General features: G+C 40.4%; 1 protein-coding gene across 1 annotated transcript; it reads right to left on the bottom strand.

The window, feature by feature from the left end:
• Window positions 1-1,718: 1,718 nt before the first annotated feature.
• Window positions 1,719-16,635, bottom strand: C3H1orf198 (chromosome 3 C1orf198 homolog). The gene is made up of 3 exons (XM_026845810.1): window positions 16,041-16,635; window positions 6,084-6,635; window positions 1,719-4,171 (listed from the first exon to the last, which is right to left on the bottom strand). The coding sequence occupies exons 2-3, from the start codon at window positions 6,627-6,629 to the stop codon at window positions 4,115-4,117; spliced, it is 603 nt and encodes a 200-aa protein (XP_026701611.1). The 5' UTR covers window positions 6,630-6,635; window positions 16,041-16,635; the 3' UTR covers window positions 1,719-4,114.
• Between the last annotated feature and the right edge of the window lie 7,529 nt (window positions 16,636-24,164).

The raw sequence follows: 24,164 nt of genomic DNA, 5'->3' as shown, positions 1-24,164 counted from the left end.
TAGGCAACTAGGCAATAAATGCTGTGACTTAGAGGCTGCCTAATGGAATCTTTTGCCCCAGGTAAGCTTTAAAGGTAAGCTTTAAAAGTAACGTGTTGGGTTGAAGATGAGTAGAGACACGGCTGCCTGGCTTCAGCCGAGCCTGGCTCAGGGGTAATAATGGCAGTTGTCCACCCAGCAGCTGCCCTAAGAGAAGGCACCTCTACTGTGCTGAACACATGAACTTGCCCTGGCAAGAAAATCAGGCTGCTGGTGAGGAACAGGGTTAGCTATGGACTGTCCCTTGGCATCTTCACCTTGAGCAGCAGGGAAGAGAACAGGAAGGAGCAATGCCCCTGGGAAGAGGATCTTTGGGGACAGAGGGTCTGTTGAAGGAGAGGGATGAAGTCATTGTGAGATTTTCTTCTCTGCCCCATTAGGATGGAATAAACTTGGTCTCAGATCAGCATCCTTTGAGTGCTGTTCAGTAACACTGGGGAACTGCTGGATGAGGGATGCAAACAAATCTTGTGATCATCACCCACCTCACCTTCATTGACTCTAGAGGGTGCTGTCAAAGCTCCCCAGATGATGGGAGGTCAGACGGAAGATGTAGATCCTTGTTGTGAACTACTTGGTTATATTCTGCATTGAGGTGTAAAATCCACTTGCAAAAATGAAACAGTAACAGACATTTTCAATAGAAATGTAGAAAGTGTACCGTTGAGAAGAATCAGGTGTGCCGGGCTTACCTGTCCTGTAAAGGCTTTCACTGGCATTAACTCATAAATGTGGGACAGCCAGATTACAGCTTTGTCCTCACAGTATCAAGAACATACTGATTCAAGTGGGTCACAGGCAAACTTGGACAGCAAAGCCTGGGGGCCTGTCTGTTAATAATGCCGACAAAGTCAGGTTTGTATCTCAGGGACATGACTTGTGAACTCCTTGGAGGATGCTGTTGCTGAGCAATGAACAGGACTCTGCCTGCTCCAGCACCCACAGCTATGACCTCAAAGAAGAACCTCAGCAGCTATGACTGAAGTCACCAATAAATTGATTGATATCCTTCGGCAGGCAGCTGCAGCATTTTCTACTCTGCCCTTACAAGCCTTTGCTCAGTCATGAGACCTGCTGACTCCATGTGCCAAGACAACACCCAGATGATGTGGATTTGCCGTTATTAGTGAGGACTTCCAAAAGTTAAGACAGTGCTTAAACAAGACTGAGGCAAACTATGTGTAGGCCAGGTCCTAAATATCATTGGAATACCACCCCTTAAATGGCCATCGAGTCTCTCCAAACCAAGTTCTTTTTCAATGCCTTTTTAGCTGTTGGTAGAAATTCAACTGAAGTATAAAACCTGACAGCCAGTTTTCAAATTGCTCCTGCAGTACTGATCCAGATACTGCTTTGGATTACCTGAAGATATTGTGTTAGGTTTAAGACTATTACAGTGAAGTACAAATAGATTTTAGTCTCTAGAAAAAGTCCCCAATCTCATCCCATCCCCAGCTGTCAGAAAAAATGATAAAGCAGAAATATTTCCCCAAACAGCCTCACTTAAAAGTTGAAAAACAGTTGCAGTGTTATCTGAAAAAATCAAGTTTCGAAATTCTAGACCAGATCATTCTTGGCTGCCTCTCGGGCAGATTCAAGATGCCCCAAACAGCTCCAATGGCACTGAGGAAAGCGGAGTATAGAGGACACTACACAAAGCAGAACAAAAGTCTTGAATGTTCTATTTAAAGTGACTTTATTAAAACATTGTTAATATAAAATGTGACCAGGTACAATTTTTTTTTGTAAGAATGTTTAATAAAAACATATTAAAGAAAGAAGGAGCATCAACTCTTGTCAAAGCACAGGAAAAACCTACCAGGATAAGTAAAAAGTTCTGCAGCATGTTCTACCAGCTGGTCCCAATGTGTATTAGGGTCGAGTTAGCCGATGGAAGAGACAGGCAGCCCAGGTTCTTCCCTAAGAAGCTTTAAGGTGTTTAGCAGAGGTTTAAAATAACACTCCTCAACAGTAGGAGGCTTTGCTTTTGAATCTCTCCATATCAAAGTAAGACTAGAATGCGCATCTTCACGTTGGATTTTTAACTTTTCAGCAGCTGAATGTACAGAAAATTAGACTCACTGGTAACTGTAAACTCCAGGGTTAAGTCAGCTTCGAAAAGAAGGTGCAAGTCAATACTAATACACATCTAAAGAATTCATGCTAAAGTTGTTCTAAGCTATATTAATGCTGGAAGCTTGTAGCAAACCAGCAGTAAAGTCCAGGCTGGTAGAAACAAGTATTTCCTGAACTGCTGAATGCAGAGACAATATCCATGAATTCCCGGAGTTTGTACATCTCAGGAAGCATGTAAAGAAACTTCCAGAAGTCTATAAATAAGGCTACGCACTCAGTTATACTCTGTGGCAATCTTCCCCTTCAGCTAAGAAACCTTTTAAGAAAACACTATAAAAAATGGAGGTTTGGGGCTTGGTGGTTCTACTTCTCATTTTGTTTTGCAGGGGGCGAGAGGAAAGGGGGTAGCTTACAGCATTTTCCTCGATCAACAAGTTTTAATGCTCTATCAGCATCCTCTGCTTGTTCAGAGCAAGCAGCACACCAATTAGAGGCAAGGATTCTTCCAGGACATCTCAAACCCTTCCTGTAACAAGCAGAAGAAAATCCTGCAGCATCCAATTCTGCACATTTAACTGCCCCTGGCACTGAACCAAATGTCAAGTGCTAATCCATGAGAAGCCTAGCACAATTATGGTCTGGGAGATGGTGACCTTCTTACAGCCTTGGCTGGGACCCATTAGCCCCATTAGAGACCTGTGTTTTGCCTTCTACCCCAAACAAATGCTGTGGGACTATTGCTGAGGTAAAGGGGAAGGTCAAACCTTTGGCATTGGAGCAGACCAGTCACTGGCTGTGCGCAGGGGGAATTAAGGCTTCAAGGTGAGGTAAACACAGTGAGAGTCAGTGTGTAAATCATGCTGCATTTCAGAGACGACAGATTCAAACAACAGCTAGTCTTGTTCTCTACATTTTAAACACCAAACAAAGATCATTTGAAAGCAGAACTGGAGGCAAGTCTGCTGAGGGCCACCTTGAGACACCTCTCTGCATCTCAGGAAAAAATGTAACTCAGATGCTTAATGCTGAAGAGAATGTACCCACAAGGAGGAAAAAGCACCAAAGTTGATGAGTCCTTGAGACGATAAGCTGCTTAAAAAATGACGAAGCCTTATACTGCTATGACCTCCCATAAACACAGTGGTTTCCTGACACAAAGGCTATCTATACTCCAGCAATTCCCAGTGCTGTACTTTCAGCACTACGATTATCAAGAGTTATGCCCTAGTAAGGAGGCAGTGAAATCATCAGGCTTGTGTTCCCTGAAGACAGTTTCTTCCATTCATTAGGTGTTGTCCCATCCACTCCACACACCCAACGACTTTAATCCAAAGACCAGAAACATCTGTCATTTTCCCAGGTCATTTTTCTAACACTCATGTTATTTTAGCAGATTTGTAGTGTACAAACACAGTGCTTCTTTGGATCCATCATTGTGGCAATGCCTTTGCCCTCTTCAAAAGAAAAATTTTTTCAAATAAGTAGTACAGAAGTTACTTTTGAACTAAATGAAATCTAGAAATCAATGCAATTCTTCTGTATGCTTATTTTTCATACTGTTTTTGCTAGTCATCTGAAGTATGGAATTAATTATTTGCTTATTTGGAACCATTGCATGTGCAATGCTATTTCTGACAAGCCATGCTAGCAAGGTTTTGATAGAAAACAGCAAGCTGGTCCTGTAGGTTCCATTTCTAGGATATGGAGACTTTCATTTGTATTTCTTTAACATGTGTATGGTAACTTCTCCCATCCTCTCAATACAGTAGCTACTAAAAATTGTAACAGATATTAAAAAAATATTCAAATGAAACCACACTTCTATCACTCTTTAAAAAACAAAAATGCATATGGTATTACAAAAGTTTATACAAAGGCAACATTTAAGAGTTTGAAAGTTACTTCTAGAAAAAGACACAAATGCTAGTAAATTAACATACAAGGAGAAAGATACTCCACTCCTTCCCCAAAATTGGTTTGATCTATTCTGAAGTATCTTTTACCAGTTGTCTAGAAAATCAAAGCCAGTCTTCAAGATAACATTGCTTGTACTAGTCTGCAAGGAAAAAAAGAAAAAAAAAAAGATGTGGTTGTTAATTATGGTATTACAAACTCAGTACTTGAGTGCCTATCTACAGAAGAAAGTTCACAGTGTTGTCTGCCAGTATTTCAAGCTCTTCACCTTGTTCTAGGATACCTAAGATCCTATACCAGAAAACGCTAGACACAGAAAAATACAATGACCAAAAAGGCAATTCTAGATAAAAATAAAATTCTTGTAGTGGTCTGCAGGTAAAATGTTACTTTTTCCCCATGGCAAAACTACTACAGATGAATTTTTAAGACTAAAGTGGGAAATGCAGAGAATGAAACAAACGCAGAATGTAAGCATCACTTGAGCAATGGATTGCCTGTTGCAGTGACAGCTAGTTGTTTCCAGAAAACTACACAGTTCAAACTTTGTTAACAAGTTATTTACTAGGCTGTCAAGAACATGCTCACACCTGCAGTGCTGCACTTTTAGCCATGACATTTAAGATGATTTTAGTGTTCAGGAAGACTATTCAAGGGACACAGCTGAGTCTCTGGATTCTCTTCGTAGAGCATGGTTGTCTTCCCCAGAACAGGGAAGATAATCCAGAAAAGAGGAAACAAAGAAAATTCTATCATACTATCTTCTCTGCTACTCTGTTCCATTTTGACATGGGAGGATTTTTTCCTCACAGAGACAAAAAAGTCAGGCTTTTCAGACTTTCAGTTAGCTAGAAATCATTCACAAAGGAATTAAAACTGTAACAAACCATTAATTTTTAGGAAAACTATCATAATAAATTATTTAACTAAAATTAAAGGACTGCAGTGGTCACAATTTGTGGGCAAAACAGCTGAGGAAGCATTATGTCTTGGCTTCAGAAACAAAGTAACATAGGGCTCCAAATACTGAAGAGGCTTAAGTATTGTTCTCTCCTAAGTGCTGCCGCTTACTTCTCTTGTAAGTTTTGACCTCATCCTGCATCTTTCTGACCTTACATCATCTTGTCTGGAATTTAAACAATCGCTGTTTGGAAAATATGGTAGAGAAAAAGCTATGTGACATGCTTAAGGTGCACAATAATATGTCAGGCTTATGCCAGAGTGGTGCTACAGATTCCAAACAGAACTGCAGAGCTCTGTTTGAAGAACCACTCCTCTACTTCAGTTTTCAGGCTTCAGATCTCCTCCTTTTCTTTCCCTCACCATGTCATATCCTGTTGTTCCCTTTCTTTTCTCACAGATCAGCATCTGCTTTTAAATAGCTTCAACTGGCTATTGAGCTGCTTAAGGTTATTATTTGTTGTTGGGTTGTTTGGGTTTTTTTATTAAACAAAACATTGAGAAGGCTAATTCTGGAAGCTCATTCCATTTCCATTTTGGACGTTAAGAGAAAACACATTTGAAAGCAGCCCAGCTGCCCCAGCACTGGGAAGTGACTGTTGGGCTACCACTTAAAACAGCTGACAAACTTGTTCACCATTCACTGTTATGCAGGGTGTAGCAGTAAAGTATCCTAGAGTCTAGTTTATCTACTTTCCAAGTCAAAAAACTTTTTTCCATTGTGTTTTGCTGTTTCAAGAAAAGAAAAAACAAACAACTCTTTTATTTGATATAGCAAGCTCTTTACCCCAAACTGTTAGGTAGCTTGATGCCAGTTAGCCACCGGATGCCATGTCAGCATTTCTGGTACTATATTTAAATGATGCCTTTATCCTATGCATTTTACTACATTAAAAAAATAATTGATTGAAACAAACAATAGCAGTTAACAGGTTGGTTAAATAGACTTCTTTAAATTTGCTGGATGAAAAGTCAGCAAGCTTAGCTATGTCTTAATGCTTTATGGAGCACCGAATCTTCCAGAGCAGCCTTGTCAGATTTTAATATGCTATACAGTTTTAAAATCTAAGGACAGTGGATATAGCAGTCCTTACCTGTCCAGGCATCTGTGGATCTGTAAGTATAGTACCATCAGTATCTTCCTTGTTTGTCCTAGAAGATGCCAGGTCCTGTGGTGGGTCAGGAAGAAAGAAGTCATCTAGAGAACTAGTAGGGAGTTGCGTGGGTCGAGGTTTCTCCCATTCAAGAGATACAGAAGGTAGGCTGGGGGTGACAGGCTTTTCTGGTTTAGTTATGCTGGGCTTCTCAGCTTTTGTCATCTCTTTTGGAGCAGACTCCTGTCTGTAAAAAGAGGGAAGGGGTTTCTCTCCTTTCTCCATAGACTTGATCTGACTGGGGGTCAGGGACTGGAACTCAGACTTGTCTCCTTCAATCTTTGAGCGCTCTGCATTTATCTTCCAGAAGGAGGACTCCTCTTCCTTTCTGGATGCTATCAACCCATCGGAGCCAGGGGTCTTCTTGGCCTGAGAAGATTTAGGGACTTGGACACCAGGTGCTCCTTTAACAGGCTGCCTCTGTTCATTTTGCAACTGGGCACCACCTTGTTCTTGTATGGACAGAGATGCAATGCTGAACTCCATCTGGCTCTGTTCAGGGTTAAAGAAAAACAGTATTTCAAAGCCCTTCACAAAGACACAGTTTTGAACTGCTGATCTTGATGCACATAGATAACACCTACGCCTACGGCTAGGCAACTCCCAGACAGTAGACACCACAGCAAAGCTAACCTATTTTCTCCATAAGTATCTATATTTGTACCTACATAAAAATAATAATTTTTAAGTCATCTGCATGAAAATGTAAAAGTCCTAGATCTGCTGCAGAGGAGTCAGAGAAAGCATTTGAATTACTCAATGCCATCCAAGATAGCAGTGCCTAGCATGCACAGCACTAAAACATCAGAATAGCGACACTAAAACATTAGAACAGTTGTGGATGCATTTTGAAAGCCAAAGATGTTTTACATGAAAATATAAAGCAAAAAAGCTTTACAGTGTCGTTTAAAAGGCAATCTTCCATTATAGTCTTTGAAATAGCTGGCAACAAGTTACAACTCCATCTACTTCCAAGATAAAGGATTAGACGTTACAGGTATGTGTAGATAAGTGGTTTTTACAATTCTAATGCCCCTTTGAAGGAAGACTAACAACTCCAGTAGGACCAGTTCTTCACTTATTGCAGAACCTTGTTATGCTTTTACTTGCAGTGCAGATATCTGTATTCATTTCTGAGAGGTAACACTGGGTCAAGGAAGCAACTGACCACAGTTATAGCATGAACCAAATCTTGCAAAAGCCACCCAAAAATGAACAGTACTTCAAAATGACCATTTTACTTACCACCACTTCAGTGATCTTGATTGTCAACTAGCTGGACACTCTTTCAGCTAATGAAAGTTAAGTCTTATTTCACTCAGAGAAACATGCAAGTGTTACTGTAGTTAGGAGCACAGCACCATAGTAAGTGCCAGAAAGGAACAACTTGATGTCTAGACTTTCATTTGTAAAATGGAACAAACAAGGGAGAAGAAAAAAAATAAAAAATTGTATTTACTGTCGGAGATACGCTGTTGTCATTATGGGCCCGACTAATTTTTTAAAAATTCAGAGAACATTTCAAATACTAGCTTTTGCTACAAGCAGTAGCAGATATTGAAGTTCATTGCAGATTTGTGATGTTTTCCCCATTCTACTTCATTACTTGGACCCTCCTAAATAAAACCACAATAGCATCTATAGGCCTGAATATCAAACAAGTCCTAGTTGCATATCATTTTCACTAGAAGTGTTTGATCTTGAGTCCTATATTACTGTGCATGCGAAGTTCAAAGGGATTATAGATCTAGCAGGTCTCATATGCCTAGTATTTAATATTCAGAAACTTCTCATCAAAGTGCAAATATTAACTCAGCAACTGATTATTTATAAAACTTTTTTTTTTTTTTAAACAGTCAGCAGCTGACTACATGTAATTTGATTCATGGACTAACATCTGATCTTTCAAAAGATCTAGATACATTAGATATTTTTCCAAGGTTATAGACAAGAAAACACCAAGTTCAGTGTTCTCATTAAGAATATACAGTGTTATCAAAAGATGCAGAACATAAACAAGCTGTAAGTAGTGATAGCTCAGCGAAAATAAGGTGAGTGCAAGGATACATACTCTTATCAAACAACTCAACACCACACCCTGCCTGAAAAAAACTAATAGGAAAAACCTTAGTGTTTCAATGTTATTTAAAAAAAAAAAAAAAAAAAAAAAAAAAAGTCATCATAACATAAACTTAAGAGCAGGACACTTTTCCTTAGATAAATTGTGCATAAACAAACTATGGATGCAGTGATGTCGAGGGTTATTTACAGTGACTGCCATTCCCTATATTAAAATAAAGGGATTTATTTCCCTAAGCTCATTCGGCAATACTACTGAATAGACATTTACCACCCTGAATTTTAAGATGTTTTAAGACTTCAGAACTGTAAAATCCCATCTTAAAAAAAACCACAATAAAATATAAAATAGACTTCCACTTTCCAATATCCAAGGGCTAAAAAAAAAAAAAAAAAAAATAATTCTATCTTGGAAGACTTAAGAACCTTTTCATGTAGGAATTAAAACAGTGCTACTTTCTATCCTCCAACAGTCTTCCTCTTTCTGAGTAGACTGTCCCAGGGCTCACACTAGAGATGACAGTAGCTAAAAGGCCACCACAGCAGCAGTCAGTTTCAGTAAAATGATTCCTTCAGCCCCTCAGCCCAAGAGAGAGGGAAGGTCAATGTCCAGAGGGCAGAGGGGCCATCACAGCCCCAGATCCACCAGAATACTGTTGGAAACAGAATCCAGGAAAAACACTCATGGGGCGGAAGAAGGGGTCTGTTAGAACAAAAATTAGAAAAAGGAAAACCAAGATGAAGGCTTTGCCTTTCAGTGGCAGCAAGATGGACATGCAAAGCCAGGCCTCCCAGGAAGTTCTCAAGCTGGGGAGCAAAAGCCACTGCCTGTGGTCATGTTTTACATTCTTTCCTATGGGATCCAAACACCAGCTCAGAAGTCTGGGTTGGAAGCAGCAAAGAGCATGGCACTACAGCACAACTTCAGGCAGTTGGACCCTTTCCAATCCACTCGTGGACGCCTGTTCTGGAGAGGATGCCCTCTTTGTCATTTTAGAAAAGAGACCAAGGGGTGTACCTTTCCATTTCAGAAGACAGGACCACCTAACATTTAAGATTGCATATTTGTGTCATGGAATGCCTTGGAGATCAAACTGTTCACAACCCAGAATAATCTGAATAAAAATACTTCTTTGGGAGTTTGCTTTCTCCCCCAAGGAACGCTAAGAAGACAAGACTACCCCGACAGGTTCTGAAAGCACTGCATCTCAGCATGATGTAAATACAGCCCTGAGAAGTCAGATGTATAATTCGGCTTCTAGCATTTAGCTCAAGAAGCCAAGAACTTCTGTGGACAAGTTACACATTTCAATGAAAATAGAATAACACTTCTGTTTGACTTTCAAGGTTACTAAAGACATCTGAACACCTAAGAAATATAGGTGATGAAATAAATTATTAATATGCAATATCTTTCAAGTCACAAAACTGGCAATAAAGTACTATAAACACCCCTCCCAAATACCCAACAGAGCAGCAGGAAATGTTAGTTTAATTAGTGTTCTGCTCTCAGTTTCTTACATGTGATTGCAAATTGGCAATTGATTGTGTCAGCAGGAGAGGGAGGGAAACGACATTTAAAAGACAGTTTAAAAAACATTTCCTTTTCCTTTAGGTTTGCCAGCCATGAGAATATCTTGATGCATGCACATCTCTCCTGGCCCCAGTCAAACTTATAGTAGAAACTAGTCTGGAAGGGGTCACGCTGTGTGTTCACTTTCCTTGTGCTTAGGCAGAGCTGCTGTGAGCTGCAGTTGTGTGCTTGAGCATTTAGCAGCAGAACTGTGCTTGTGGCACTTTATCACCTGTCACCTTAGGGAAGCAAACACTGAACTCTGCAGTAAGATTTGATCGTCAAAAGTGAATTGTCATTTAGGCGCGGTTTGGGATTCTAGAGATACAGTTTTGGTCCCCAGCTGCTTTCATAGATTTTATATGACTTTGAATAAGCTGCAGTTTCTTGTACTTTAATTCCCCATCTAAGGCATAAAATAAAAATACTTTCTTTTTCCTTCCATTTGTCAAAACTGTATTTCTGGGAACTGATCAGTCCAGAAAGTCTCAAGAGTTTACAGACAGGCTAGTACAGTCCCAACTGCAATTTCTAGAAGTTATCAGAATCCAAATAAAAGCTATTAACAGCAGCAGTGTTTTAAAGATACAGCATGAACAAGTCATTCTCAACACATTAAGAGAGAGAGGAGGAGAGAGTGTATGTGAGAGTATGCACGAAGCAGTATTTTGAGGCAGAGAAAACCTCTGTGTTGTTTTCAGTCTTATCCCTCTGGTTCCAAACCACTGCAAAGGTTAAAATAAAGGATGTCTAGGTCTTGGATCATCTTTCTGTCTAAGAAATAAAGTAACATTAAAAATTGCAGGTCTTAGGAAGTTGTGTGTCCATCTTTCCTTTAAAAGACCATGTTATGGTATTTAGGAATTTTATTTATTGAATTTAAAAATTTAGACCTAACTTCAGTCTCAAGGCAGAGATAATCCACCAAATTGTAATAATGGCTGTATATACTCATGGGAAACAATGTATTCTAAAAGAGAGGCACCACACACTAAAAACGTAGTAATTTAATAATACTGTATAAAAATCAGGTCTCAGTTCATAAATCTACATTAAAAACAAGATGGCCAGAAAGAACCCAGGACCTTTTTGGTTTTTAAGCATCTTATTCACTCATCAGGAATGTGTAGTATTTTACTAAACAGTCAAGCAAACACAGCCAAAACAAATTGTTGTGCTTGGCACCCTGAAAAATCCAAATTGTTGAGACAAAAACTGCAGAACACTGTCAGAAGCAACTTGTTTTAAGAACAGTCTGATATATGCAGAGTTAAGAAAGCCAAGCTTAAAATGATTTAGAAGATGACTTTGCTTTGCTGAATGGACAAATCCAAAATAAATACGGGACCCAAAGTAGTTGCAGTTTTTGCTTTCTTTCCTGTGCACACCGTGGCTGTTTTCAGGATCTTTTCAGAGTCAGAAAGAAATCCTTAGATCAGCAGAAATCAATTGCGAGGGCAAAAACAGAGCAAAGCACTCAAAAGCAATATAAGTAATTTTAGTCCATACAGAAGGACAATGCCAAAGATACGTAGTGTGGAGCTTTGGAGGAAATTTCATGACCTACTCCTTGGTGATATGAACAGCATTCAAGTCTGCCACTGTTACTGGTTAGCTTGAGCAAAGTCATACTGACAGTATATGATATGTGCAAGATTTTATGCTCAAGAACAACTGTCCAATGATTGATATAGATAGTTGAATCCTTAGCCAAGAATATCTGGCCATGCACATTAAAATAAACCTTGAACACAGCTGCTATTACCACAAGCCGAGGGTTTTTTGCTCAAGATCTAATAGTCAAGAGTAGTCTTACAGCAGTGTTTTAAATATCTGTAGTGTAGTTTCAAAAAGGGAAGGGAAAACTCAAAACCTTGGGCATCACTCTTCTTTCCTTCCAAGGAAGCACTGTCATTTATGCCAGCTTGATAAAAACAATCACACTGAAGTGTAGTTTGTAGCAAACAATTCTAATATGAGGCTGCTAAGGAAGGAGACAAAAAAAAAATATTTTCTGCCACTTTCTTCCTACTTAAAAAAAACCTCCCGAAACAAACAGAAAACCAACTAGGACTTGTAAAAAGGAAATTGAACACTGTCTTTTAGTTTTAGATAAAGGAAACAGTTTGTAAACCACATTTTTCAGAAGTCCAACAATTTTTTTCTTTCTAAATCACCACTGGGATTAGATCACTTATGTTGCAATATAATTAGGGAATTCAGACAGGGAGGCAGCAACCAGATTATTAAAGAGATTGAAGCTTGACTGTCTCTTTTTGCTTTTTTTGTTTGTTTGTTTTTAAACACACCTTGAAGGCTTCTATTTCAACAAGTATCTGAGGGCCTGTTGAAAGTAGGAGCGCTGAAGGAGTTAAAAAGCCAGAACTTAAAAAGAAAAAAAGTATAGAAAGGACTCTCTAAAGCTACCTTCACAACTATTCTATCTGTATCAAGACCAAGAAATTTTTTAGATGTGCATGTGTCAATTTTAAGCATTTGGAACAAAACCTGTTTTAGTTAACATCATGAATTAGAAATAGATTCCAACTTATTCCCATTCTGCTCTGTGCATTCAGTGTGTTAGCTGAAGTGGCAGACTGAATTATATTTTCTGCTCACTACTAAATTAATTTTTGAAAAAAATAACAAAAAAACACACCAAAACCAGAAAGTTCTGACTTCAGGAAGAGTTGCAGAGAAATTTTATTTCCAAACCCAGGCATGATCCTTGTTTTCCATTTATATCTTGGGGTCCGTGCTGAGTTTCACTAAATTTTTACTTCAAACAAACCAAGAAACCTCAAAGGCTAAACTCAGCCAAAATGTCAGCTTTGATCTCACTTAAACCTGAAGCCATAAATAGAGTGCCCTAAATTCATAAACCTGGCTTTAGCTCCAGTTAAAAATGTAACCCACATTTCCAGATGTGTTATGTTCATGAGGGCTCCACCCATGAACCAAATCACTACCTCCAATTCAATCTCTAGTTTTCAAATGTCAGCATATTTGTAGTGTCATGAGAACACCCTTACCGAATAGTTTCCTTCTGAGAAAACAGTCTTCTAGTTTTCTACTAATCATATTAGTATTATAAATGCTGTCTAACAACTAACTCAGTAAATTACACTGTATTTCTACAAGAAGAGATGTAAGAAGAGGTAAGACTTTAAATACACATTAAAGAGCTAAAAATGGTGGAGATATTAATGCAAGTGTTTGCTGCGATAGGAATGACTTCAGCCATATCTCACATTTAAAATGAGAATGATGTTTAAAATGAGAACAAAGTTTACTCTTGACAGAAGTAAGGTTATCAAGCCCTTCAACAATGTTCTTCCCAAAATGACAGCAATTTAGTACACTATTCTCTGGATAAGTTTGAGAGCCATGGAATTAGGAAATCCATTGCACTAGCTACCATGAAAGAAATTTGTCCATATTTAATCAACTGGAATCACCACTAGCATCACTGTAACAGCTAAGAGAGGATCTGACTTGCAGAAAATATATCCTCCCTTCTTCTCTACTCTTCTCACTACCCTCTCATTTTTCCTGTAGTTAGTTACAAATACTGATCTTGTCACTTTTTCTTAGTCTCCATGTTAAAAAAAAAAACCAAAACAAAAAAAAAAACTACCAAAAAACTCTTGATTTTTACTGATTTACATCTCTACTTTCTCCTTCTCTGCAAAAGCAGACAGTGAACACTACATTCCCTTCCTCAGGTAGGCCAGAGCACATTCACGCAAAGCTGCAAAAGAACGAAGGAATTTCATTATCACAGCAATAACATGCAAAAAACCAAACCAAAAACTGCATTAAAGGGAGATCAGGGAAAAGAATCCCATCATGGGGTAGAGCTCATGGAATGGAAAGAGCCTGACAGCCTGAAATAACAGTGGGAATACATCTGGTTCGCAAGACACTGAATGTGCATTACAATATGTCAACCTTATTAAACAGCTCATTCAGGTTTCTTCAGTTTCCCCACGCTGGACCAACTGGGCAAGGATATTTTTTTCCTCAGCTGGTACCTCATGGAGAAATTGCCTTCCAATATTATCTTATTAAAGTACTGGTTAGGGAGGAGATCAAAGAGTAAGCATGAAGCAAGATCTCCACCTTTACAAACAGAAGGCTCAGCAGCTGAAGGATTTGGCTGAAAGACTGACACAATATGAGGCACTGGGGAAAAAAAAATCAAAAGGAAGAATCCACATAGACCAACCAACCCACACCCCATAAAGCCAGACAAAATGGACTCTGTAGAGTTTTGCTAAAGGAAAAGGTCATGCAACTTTTCAGTGTACAGCTGAGGCACAGCTTTTATCTCTGGTCAGTAAGGAGGGAGTAGGGGGAAAGAGGGAAGCACAGTTTGATTAGCTGAGACACTTTTCTTCAGCAGTCACATGAGTGTTCCCGTATCATTCTGCAATCCTCAATTCATTACAGAAAAGCATAAAACTACAGCACCCATCCACTGCAGTCCTTCATTTTGAGACACCAGGAGGATAGTAAAAACAATCTTAATCAGGAACAGATAAACCACAGGCTGGGTTGCAAAACACTCCACTAGACATACAAGCACTTAAAAGAAAAGACAACTACCAATTAAAAAGAAAATCCATTTGAGCACAGATGCTTCTCCTCATGGATCACTAGTCAGTACATTACATGAAGCACTATCTCCAGGAAGTTCAAGTATTCAGAATTTAAAAATCCTATCAAGGCAGAGCTTATAAATACAATTACAGCTGCCACATTCTCAAAACTAAGTTTTAGGGTTTGCACCAAAAAGTACGAGGGAAACAACACTGCTGTCTCCAACACAGGATTTATTTCACCTTATTGTCAATGAGGTCCACACTCTTCTCATTACTTTTTCTTGACAGCTTCACTCAAGTACATGCATGCTAAAAGCCTCTTTTAGTATTATACTAAAAGCCAGTGGATGCTTCTTCTAAGGGTCCTGAAAGAAAGAGGGCTTGCCTGAGCTACCAGGCTTCCACTGCAGGAAACCCTCCATTGGCTCCTGAACCACCACAGCTTTTATAAGGGAGTTTTAGGGCAAGTGAAGACTGGCAGTGGTTTCTCTTAAACTGCAACACTGTAGGCTGCAGGGACCCAGGAGTCACATCAAGTTATAGGTTAATCAGCATCTGCAAAGCACAGATGGAGTGCTAGCTACAGACAGTGACCTTGAGCAGGGAAGGCTGACAACACGTCTAGGGTCAATCGAATTAATTTAGTATTCACTGGCATTTCCAAATAATTACTCCGTGTTAGGCTAAGATTATATTCATGAACTCATATGCAATTATCTACACAGTTAAAGGGCAAGAAATGGAAGAAACAAGGGAGAAGCAGGTTTCTCTGGCAGATAAAGCCAGAAAACACAAAGTCTGAGATGTGTTTAAATTAACATGCCCACCATACCCAGTTGAGAAGGGCAATAAGATGTGTTTCTCATATCTTTGAGACTTTCTTCAACAAGAAGAATTAAACTTGATTTCCCACCATAAATATGGTGCAAATATATTTCCTCACACTGCAGGTTCAGAAAGATGAACTCCCATTCTGTGTTAACCTTATGAGAATCCCATCATAAATAATGCTTTAACAAAATACCAGAGGTAAAGCAAGGGAAAAAAAACCCAACAACAACAAACCCCAAACCGACGCACCACAGAAAAATACATTATTTTTTGAAGGAGCTGCCTTTTGGAGAGAAAATATCACAGTGCTTTTAGCATAGCCCCAGGTTAACAAGTTTCATTACATTCTAGTACACAACAAAAAGATCAAGCATAAGACAGGCTTTAAGAAAGAATTCAATGAAGTTACTAGATAACTGGACCTTTCTCACCCCATTTCTTAGCTCCTCTACTCCTGACTTCAAAAGTGAAATGTGGTTTACGTTTATACAACATCTGAGACACTGGTCTTGCTCAACATGGGAAGTTGTTTAAAATTTTACCAAAAAAAATCAAGTAATTTGTAATGAATCAGTTTTACAGCTGCACTTGAAGCCAGAACATTAGTCCATGAAGTACATTTTGTGTTTCTGTTGTTGTAAACTGAAGAGCACCCATCTTGTTTCATTTACAGGACGGTCACTTTGCACAGCTCTCATAGAATAAAGGTGATATTAGTCTATCATGTCTCAATATGAGTATAATATAAAAGCACAAGGAACAGTGTCAAATGACAAACAAACATTAAAAATAAAATTGCTACATATTTACCTTTGTTTCCCAGGAGAATGGAGCCGAGTGTTCATCTTGCCAAGTTATGTCCTGAAATAAAATGAAAGAATGACAAAAAATCAGAAGAGCAGCTTTACCTGTGCAGGAGCATCAGATAACATTACACTGCACTACCGGAAGGATAACACCCAGTACCACAGAACTTGCTAAAAAGCAAGAGCACTACTTGGAGATGGCACTGACTACATTTAAAGACTGACTGAAAGCAAGTTCTCTGAGGGTCAAATATCAATTGTATACCAATTTAACCTCCAAAATGTATAGAGGTTTACCTAGTCTAAACCTCTTAAAACAGTTTCTCTACAAATAGCTTTAAAACATACTGTGTCTCCAGTTTTTTACTAGGCATTTTCTTTGGTAGCCTCTAGCAACATACAGGGACAGAAACAAGAGGAGAGGGGGCCTTAGGGAAATAAAGTCCCATTTTGTCCCCTACGCAGACCAAAGAGCATGTACGCAACCAGGCAGTCACGTGACAGCGAAACAGCTGCACATCCATCAGGCCAAGCCACAGCTGGATCCAGCCCTGGCAAGACACATCATTATGCCACTTCAGTGACAATCAGTCTGAAATAAGTATTCTGCACTGTTGAAAGAATCACCTTATGCCCAGATTAAAATCCTGATCTGAAATAGCTTTTTTAAGAAGTTATTTTTCTGAAAATAATCCCAATTTGAGAAATTTAAATAATCTTTTCATACACGGCATACCCTCATGAAAAACATGTGACCCATATCAAAAAAAGAAGGGGTGGGAAAAAAAAAAAATTGTTCACATTTGTTTGTGACTTGCAACTAAACAATCACACTTCTATTCCTAGCCGTGGGTGAGGCTCACTTGTACACTCGATGTGCTCACTGGTAGAGGGAATGAGCTGCACCCTCCACCCTGAGTATACCACTGCTTGGCCACTCCAGTACATCAGGGAAGGAACAGGAGTTGGAAGAGCAGATGGAAGGAGAAAGGCCAGGAGTAACCATGCACAAGGAAGGAGAGGACAGGACAAGACCTGGAGTGCTTGTTTCACTCTCCTGTTGTTCAAAGAATAACAGAACTAGACAATGTTTTAAGCTAACACAGGAACCTCACATCTTACCATGACTTCCCTTTTCTTTATTTCTGAGCTCTGCCTTTACAGAAATACACTTCTCAGACATCTGATAGCATTCTCCTCTTATTTCACCCTAGGCAGATTTTGCTGACCAAGGGCTATGAAATCACAATTAGAAGTGTCTGAAACCATCTCCTAAACGTGAATACGTGTCATTCTCCAACTCTTACTCATCTGTGAAACTCAGGATTTCTAGAAGCAAAGTATTTGTGGTATACACAAGGGTGATCCCATGCTCTTAAAAAGAACTGGGTTGATACAGACCAACTCAAAGGAAAGGCCTGGGCTCTGCTGGACCACAAATTCTGGCCAAAAAGGAGATTTGGTACAGGAAATTTTTGCCAAGAACACAAGTGTAATACCAGGTTCTCTCTTTCCAGGAAAAGGATACTCATATTTATTAACATGTAAGGGAAACAAAGGGAGTAAAAGTCTGCTTTTTAGTATCTCTTCTATCAGTATTTGCACTGTGGAGTGCTGCTGACCACATGGGAACCTCTTACGTGGGATGCCTCGCAGCAGGTGAGTGTCAAATAATTTCAAAATCATTTTAGCACCATATCCTTTGCCTCTGAAACTAGTGGAGCTGGCATTTCATTTCTGAAGCACACATGACAGGAATCAGTCCAGGAGGGAAGACAGACAGGGGAGCTGCGCCACTGGGCTGAGTCACACACACAAGAGAACCGTAACCCTTCTCTCCACATGGGGTCTGTACAAATAAGTACTTGACTTCAACCACAGCAGTAAAGGACAGAAATTAAGTCCAGCAAACAGTGTAACACTCCCACATGTCATCACAGAACCTTAAAGTTCCAGACATGCAGGCACAGCTGTCAGTTGTTTTACCTAAGGAGTTCAAAGGTTCTCGGCATTTACAGGACATGCAAACCAGCTGTGGATGAGTTTTAAATGTGGGGGCAAGCCAAGCCCATCTTCGTCCTGGATCCGAGACAGCCAGTTCTTTATTTTCCTATATTTGAGACAAGTGTAGACAGCACCGGGAGGGACACCTCTTCACTCAATGCTACCCGCACATCCTCAACTGAGTGACGACACCACTGCTGCAAGTGAGCCCTGCTGACAAACAGCTGTCCGCAGAGGGACAGAAAAGCCGCAGGAGGAAGGCAGAGTCAGGGTGTGGGATTGTTGTGCACTGGGATATGTCATTCCCTACAGGACAGAGCAAGTCAGCTTCCCACTTCACAGAATCTGATGTCCTCTCAAAAGCCACTGCACTTTTTGACACCTCAACTTGCAATCTCAACCTCCTGTTTAGGCAGACAAAAAGCTCCTGAAATAAATTAACAGTATTTTGGTACCAATTATTAATTAAAAAGCTCTTGTCAGAGACAAAATCTAAGACCTTTACAGATTATTTCAAAAGCTGGAAGTAGTAAACACTTGTTAGGCAGGAGCAGTTCTCTGAAAGAAAAAGACCATAGATTTGTCTTCTTTAAAGGATGTCTCACTGTGTCTCAGGGCTGCCCAGCCCAGCACACCTCAGAGCCAGTAAGTCTGAGGAGCTTTGCCCGCATTCAAGAGATCTTCCATGGGATCTAGCAAAGGATAAAATAGGCTAAGACATGGTTTGAGGATACAAAGCTTCAAGGAGCTGATGTCTATGGTTATTTGAAGTGTACTTGAAGCTAGGATGAAGGAGACAGTTGTCAGGCTCTGTCCATTGTCAGAAAAGGGAAGGAAGTTTGTGGCCTCCACCTCTCATACCCCCACACAGAGGACCGACTGAGAAGCTGGAGAACAACACAGTTCAACAATTTCCTGTCTGATGCACCCAATTCATTATTATCACCAACAAAATCTGAGAAATAACTTTGCTTTCTGCAGAATAAACAAGTTTTCACATGCTTGAAGAAAATGGGAGCAAAAGCATCAAGTATTTCAATATTCACAAAAGTAAGTTATGAGTGGAAATTCAAGAGAGAAAGGCTTCAAGGCTATTTATTGTCAACACAGATTAGAAGAGATCCATATCTGTTCAGCTTTTGTTTTCAGCACACAACAAAGCCTTCTTCCAGAAACAAGGCAAATAAAACTTTTGTTCACCAACATTAAAGAAGCTATTTTTAAGAAATGGGGCCTCATGCAACATATTTCATAGCTAAAAAAGAAAGAGAGGCAAAAATCTGGCCATACACTTGACTTTGACAACCAGCTGCAGAATATATAAAAAATAATCACAAACTGTGTTTGTTATATGTAGGCAGCTTGTTGCAAAACAGCATCTAAATTTCAGAATGGAAGACACTGGTAGAAACGTGCCAGCATATCTGACATGAGGTCTGCTCAGGGCAGCTGACAGTAACCAGGCACTCACAAACCCACCAACAAATGCATCTTAGAAGTGCTATCAGGAATAAGACTTGCTGGTTACTGGGGTTTAACTGAACTCAAAAGCTGCCCTGCATTTTTTGTTACTTTTAAAAAGCACAAATCTGTTAACAGTCACAACATAAAAGTTATTGTTATATTGTATGTTTGTTGCTTCAAAGCATTTTTGAGTAGGAGATAAAAGGGTCGATCCTCTGACTTGGTGCCAAAGTTCTTAAGGCTAAGCAAAATGAATACTGTATCTGCCTTCAGGTAGATAATGTCACGCTTCCCTATTAAAAGATGATGAATGAAGCTAACCAAGCTCTCTTACCTGTCTTTCTGCCACATAAAATATTTACCACTTCCTAAAGCACATAGCATCTTCTTCAATGAAAAGTTTCGTTATTTCAAGTCCAATTTTTTGAGTTGTTAAGTACCACTCAAACACTCAATACCCCTTTTAAAAAAAACTTTTTTTTAAAAAAAAAAGAAAAATGAGACCTTAAATCCATGAGTATGGCGCACACTTGTGGATAAACAGCGACAATATTAAGAGAAGAGTAAGAACTTGTTGTACACTGAATATCTAAACTGTCTTTCACTGAGTCAAACAGGGAGGGATCCAGTGGCATCAACTAACATCAAGTCAGATGCTTAACACAAGCTGACCACTACAGCAGTCAAAGGGTGGAAGTCTCCCACACACTGCTGTTTTTCCACCTATTCCCCTCATGATGGTGTATAATTTATGAGGTACTTCAAAAATAGCCCATTTATATTACATTTACATTCAAACTTGGATTCTATTTTTAGATTTTCCTCTGCTCAGTTAACCTTGTTTTCTATCACTATGAGCATTAGACAGAAACGGAGAAATGCCAGCAACTGGAGGCTTGTTGGGAAAGAGGAAGCTCTGCTTGAAGGTTGCAACCTCCAAAAGCCCTCAGCTAGAAGACCTAGGCTGTCTAGACACAGAAAATGTTAGTGAAGCAACATGTGGTCTCCTGGTGCTGGGCCCATGTGCAATGATAGCAAGACAATCTTCAGTGAACAGAACAAAACTTCCTTCATGGGGCTGTTAAATGGCTCTATTAACCTGGAAGAGATGAAAAATATATGCATGACCTAGACCATGCGACTCTAGAAAATAAGATGGAGAGGCAAGTCAAGAGATTTTGGGTTTCTCTAGGAAGAGATGTTGGAAAATACCAAGGCCCACAACCACATCAAGGTTATTGAGCTGGTATATCCTCGGGCCTGTTTCAACTAGGAAGTCTTAACCTGACACCGTGAGGCTGATGGTGGGTATGTAATGGCTTGCATTAGCAGCTGCATGCATCCTCACCATGACAGTGTGGTGATGCCAGGTGCCACCCAACCCCACTCTGTGCTTGAGAGAGAAGCACTCAGGAATCAGAGAGCTGATTCCTGTACTTTCACTTCTCTCATCAAGATTTCTGAGACTTTTTAAAATACCTTCAGATTTTTGACAGCAAGATGGGAGATTAAAAAAGCAGCTCTGGTGTCCTGGCACCAATCCTATTTAGGAACTGCATTCACAGTGCATGTATGGCTTCAGTTATTAACTCCATGACTGGCAACACCGCAATGAGGGTAAGATAATGGAAGAGAAGGAGCAGTGGCACTCAGCTGACTCAAGGCGTTTGCTTAGAGTCACACATGGTGCTGCAGTGCTTCTAGCACTACGAAATGACTGGATCCTGTTACTGCACATCGACTTTCTGTCACAGCCTGCCCACGCAGCCCACATACTCAAAGGTGTTTTGAAAATGTAAGAGATGCTTATACTTTGAGAACTTACAGTCCTGGACTACAAGTTCAGGAGATGAGTTTGGCATTAGAAAAGATATACGGGAAACAGTGAGGGTGAGAAAGAAGGAACCAATTGTCCATAGATACAAGACCACTACATATATCCTCTGGACCACCTTATCAATGTGGTCACATGCATGAAAGTGGGACTGAAATGGTGAGAGTCCTGGTTAGGTAAATCAGTATCTTCCGCCTTCATCCTCGTTTTGCTTTCTCCCAAGTCCTCCAAAGAACACGAGGTGAAAGAGATCAACTTTCCACGCTTAATCAAGCACAGGTAGATCACTACAGATTTCAACATCAGTTAACAGGGAAGATGAGCTGTGGCTGGAAACATGAAGCTTTTGGAGCAGGTGTCAGCAAGAACAACATCAGACCAAAACACTCACACAAAGTGCTGCAACATCAAGTGATCCTGAAGTATGCAGGCTACTCTCCGTTTCTTTGCCTCAGGATACCATACACCATGAGACAGGGACAGCAGCCAGGACCCATCTAATTGCCCTGAGCGAGGGCTGGGTGACCACGGTATGTTCAGCAGTTGCATCTTACAAAGACAGCAGTAGTACAGCTCAGTAAGCTGTCAGAGCAGAAAAGAGCAAGATAATAAAGCTCTGTAGACAAAGCATTTGCAAGCCTGGAAAGTTGAACCAAAATGGCAAGAGACTGGCCACAGCGGCTCTGTAACAGCAGGACAAGGAGGAACAATTAGTGAGCCAGGGCAAATATCCAAAAATCAGGTCGAATGCCAGCAAGGGAGCGGGGGGAGAGGAAGCTATCAGATGAGCCAGGAAAGGCTCCAAGGCTCAATAGTGCAGCTGGAAGAACTAAAATGGAAATGGAGGATGCCAAAATGAGTAGAATCTCTTTTCTTGAGAAATATGATTTATATTAACTTCAGCTTGGAAGTCAAGGAGGAAGTCAGTGGAGGCAGATGCTTCCAAAATTACACACTGTGCATTAAGTATTTTGATGAACTATGCTTTCTTTGGCTAATGGCTACACAGACACTAACACCAACATTATTTGTAGCATAGCTGTAATCTGGGGGAAGAGGAGAAAGAAAGCAACTTGCAAAATTTCAGATGGACTCCCTAGCTGTTCTATCAAGCAGGAAATTATTATTTCCATAGAGTGCAGCACAATAACCCACAACATGCTTGCTTTTCTTCCGGATCCACATAATTCAAAGCAGAAAGCACGGCAGAGCTGCCTGAGACTGGAAGAGCTTTCCACGGTCATTAACCTAAATCCTTTTGCAACTAACTTCAGGTTTAGGTTTCCTTCCAAAGACTGCCTGCACAACTGAATTTCCTGTCTTGTGTCCTTCTATACCTCTTTTTCACCAGGAGTTATGGTCTAGTACTAGCAAATATTTACCCAGAGTTTCTGGTACCACGGGCTAAACAAAACTGAGCTCGACTGCTGTTCTCTAACTCTAGATACGAAGTGTGCACCAGCACACCTTCCTCACAGGTGAAACACAGGCATCAGTCTTCAGGCACAAAGCTGGTCAGGAACCATGATGCCGATTGTCTATGCATTTCAAACGCTACTTGCAAATCCCATTGCAAGGGATAGCAATGAGGCAGCTAAGAGCAGCACCGTTCTCTTTAAATTGGATTGTTGATTACAAATGCAGAAGCAGATTATTTTTTTCTCGTAGAAGCCACATAAGTTAATTAACAATAGGTCACTTTAAAATATTATATGAATGTAGTGAAAGACATCGGCTCTGTAATCATACCAAGATGTAGAAGAAAACAAGACAAAGGAAATCTAATATGCAGAATAAGAGAGATACGGTATCTGAAGAGCTCCGACAGGTCTTTGCAAGCATTGTCAGACCTTCCTTTTCAAGGGATCACACTCGGTAACATGACCCACCGCTCCAGACCAGGTGCCCTTATACCTATGGATTTCTGGAAGGGCTGCTACACTTCGCCATTAGACAGATGGCTCTCGGAAGCTTCAAAATCCATCCTTTTCACCATCTATCTTTCCACACCCTTGTTTTTCCTGGCACATGACATGGAACAGGCTGCATTTTTTTAAGGTGTCAAAAATACCAAGGGCTGGAATGTTTTCAGCGTTGTATTTTTAACAGTGTCTAAAATTAGAAACAAAAAGGAAGAGATTTAATTCAGCGTAAACATTCTCTAGAGCCCATTTTCAGCAAGGGACTACTTCCAGAACTAGCCACGGCCATGGCCCGCTTTCGAGGGGGAGCTGGTACCGGCCTCTTCGATAAGTCTCCGTTTTGCGAAATCCACTTTAGGGTTACTTCTGCTGATCGCGGACGAACTCCGATATGGTGCCTTTCCTGCTTTTAGGGTCTGACCGAGCGCCCTCGCTTACAGAGTAACATCCCGCCCCCCCTCACATTCGCGGCGGGGCGGGGAGAAAGCAATCTCGGCACCGGGTCCACTCCGCCCGCGGCCAACCCCTAGGAGCGCCCGCTCCTCTCCACAGCCGGGCCGCGGCTCCCGCCACCCCGTGTGCTGCAGAAGGAAGAATGGCAGGTAGAAAGTAGTTGGTGAAGAATAACTGCGGCACAACACCAACATCTTAACAGGATATTTCATTGCCAAACTGTTCCAACTTTCTGAAATAGTTACCAGCACTACAACCAGCTTGTGGTCAGGAGCAGGGTTCTGTTCAGCCTTAGCTCTTTTCTCTGCAGCTATTTTTCTGTACTTACAGGAAGATCCTGTGTTAAATCAGCCTTCGCACCAGGACCTTCTCCATGCTCGGTGCTGTCTGAAGTCATCTTTATTGACCACGGGTGGACAGAGTTGTCCGCCAGAACTCCCCCAATACACCA

This window comes from Athene cunicularia, assembly GCF_003259725.1.
Source record: "Athene cunicularia isolate RWA chromosome 3 unlocalized genomic scaffold, athCun1 chr3_part1, whole genome shotgun sequence".
NCBI lineage: Eukaryota > Metazoa > Chordata > Aves > Strigiformes > Strigidae > Athene > Athene cunicularia.
Note: the sequence above shows the minus strand (reverse complement) of the source record. Positions and strands in the feature narration are given on the sequence as shown.

Coding starts and splice junctions, on each gene's coding strand:
- C3H1orf198 (XM_026845810.1), bottom strand. CDS start 6,629: ATGGAGTTCAGCATTGCATCTCTGTCCATACAAGAACAAGGTGGTGCC. Junction 4,172..6,083: donor ATCCACAGATGCCTGGACAG/GTAAGGACTGCT, acceptor TTTTCCTTGCAG/ACTAGTACAAGCAATGTTAT.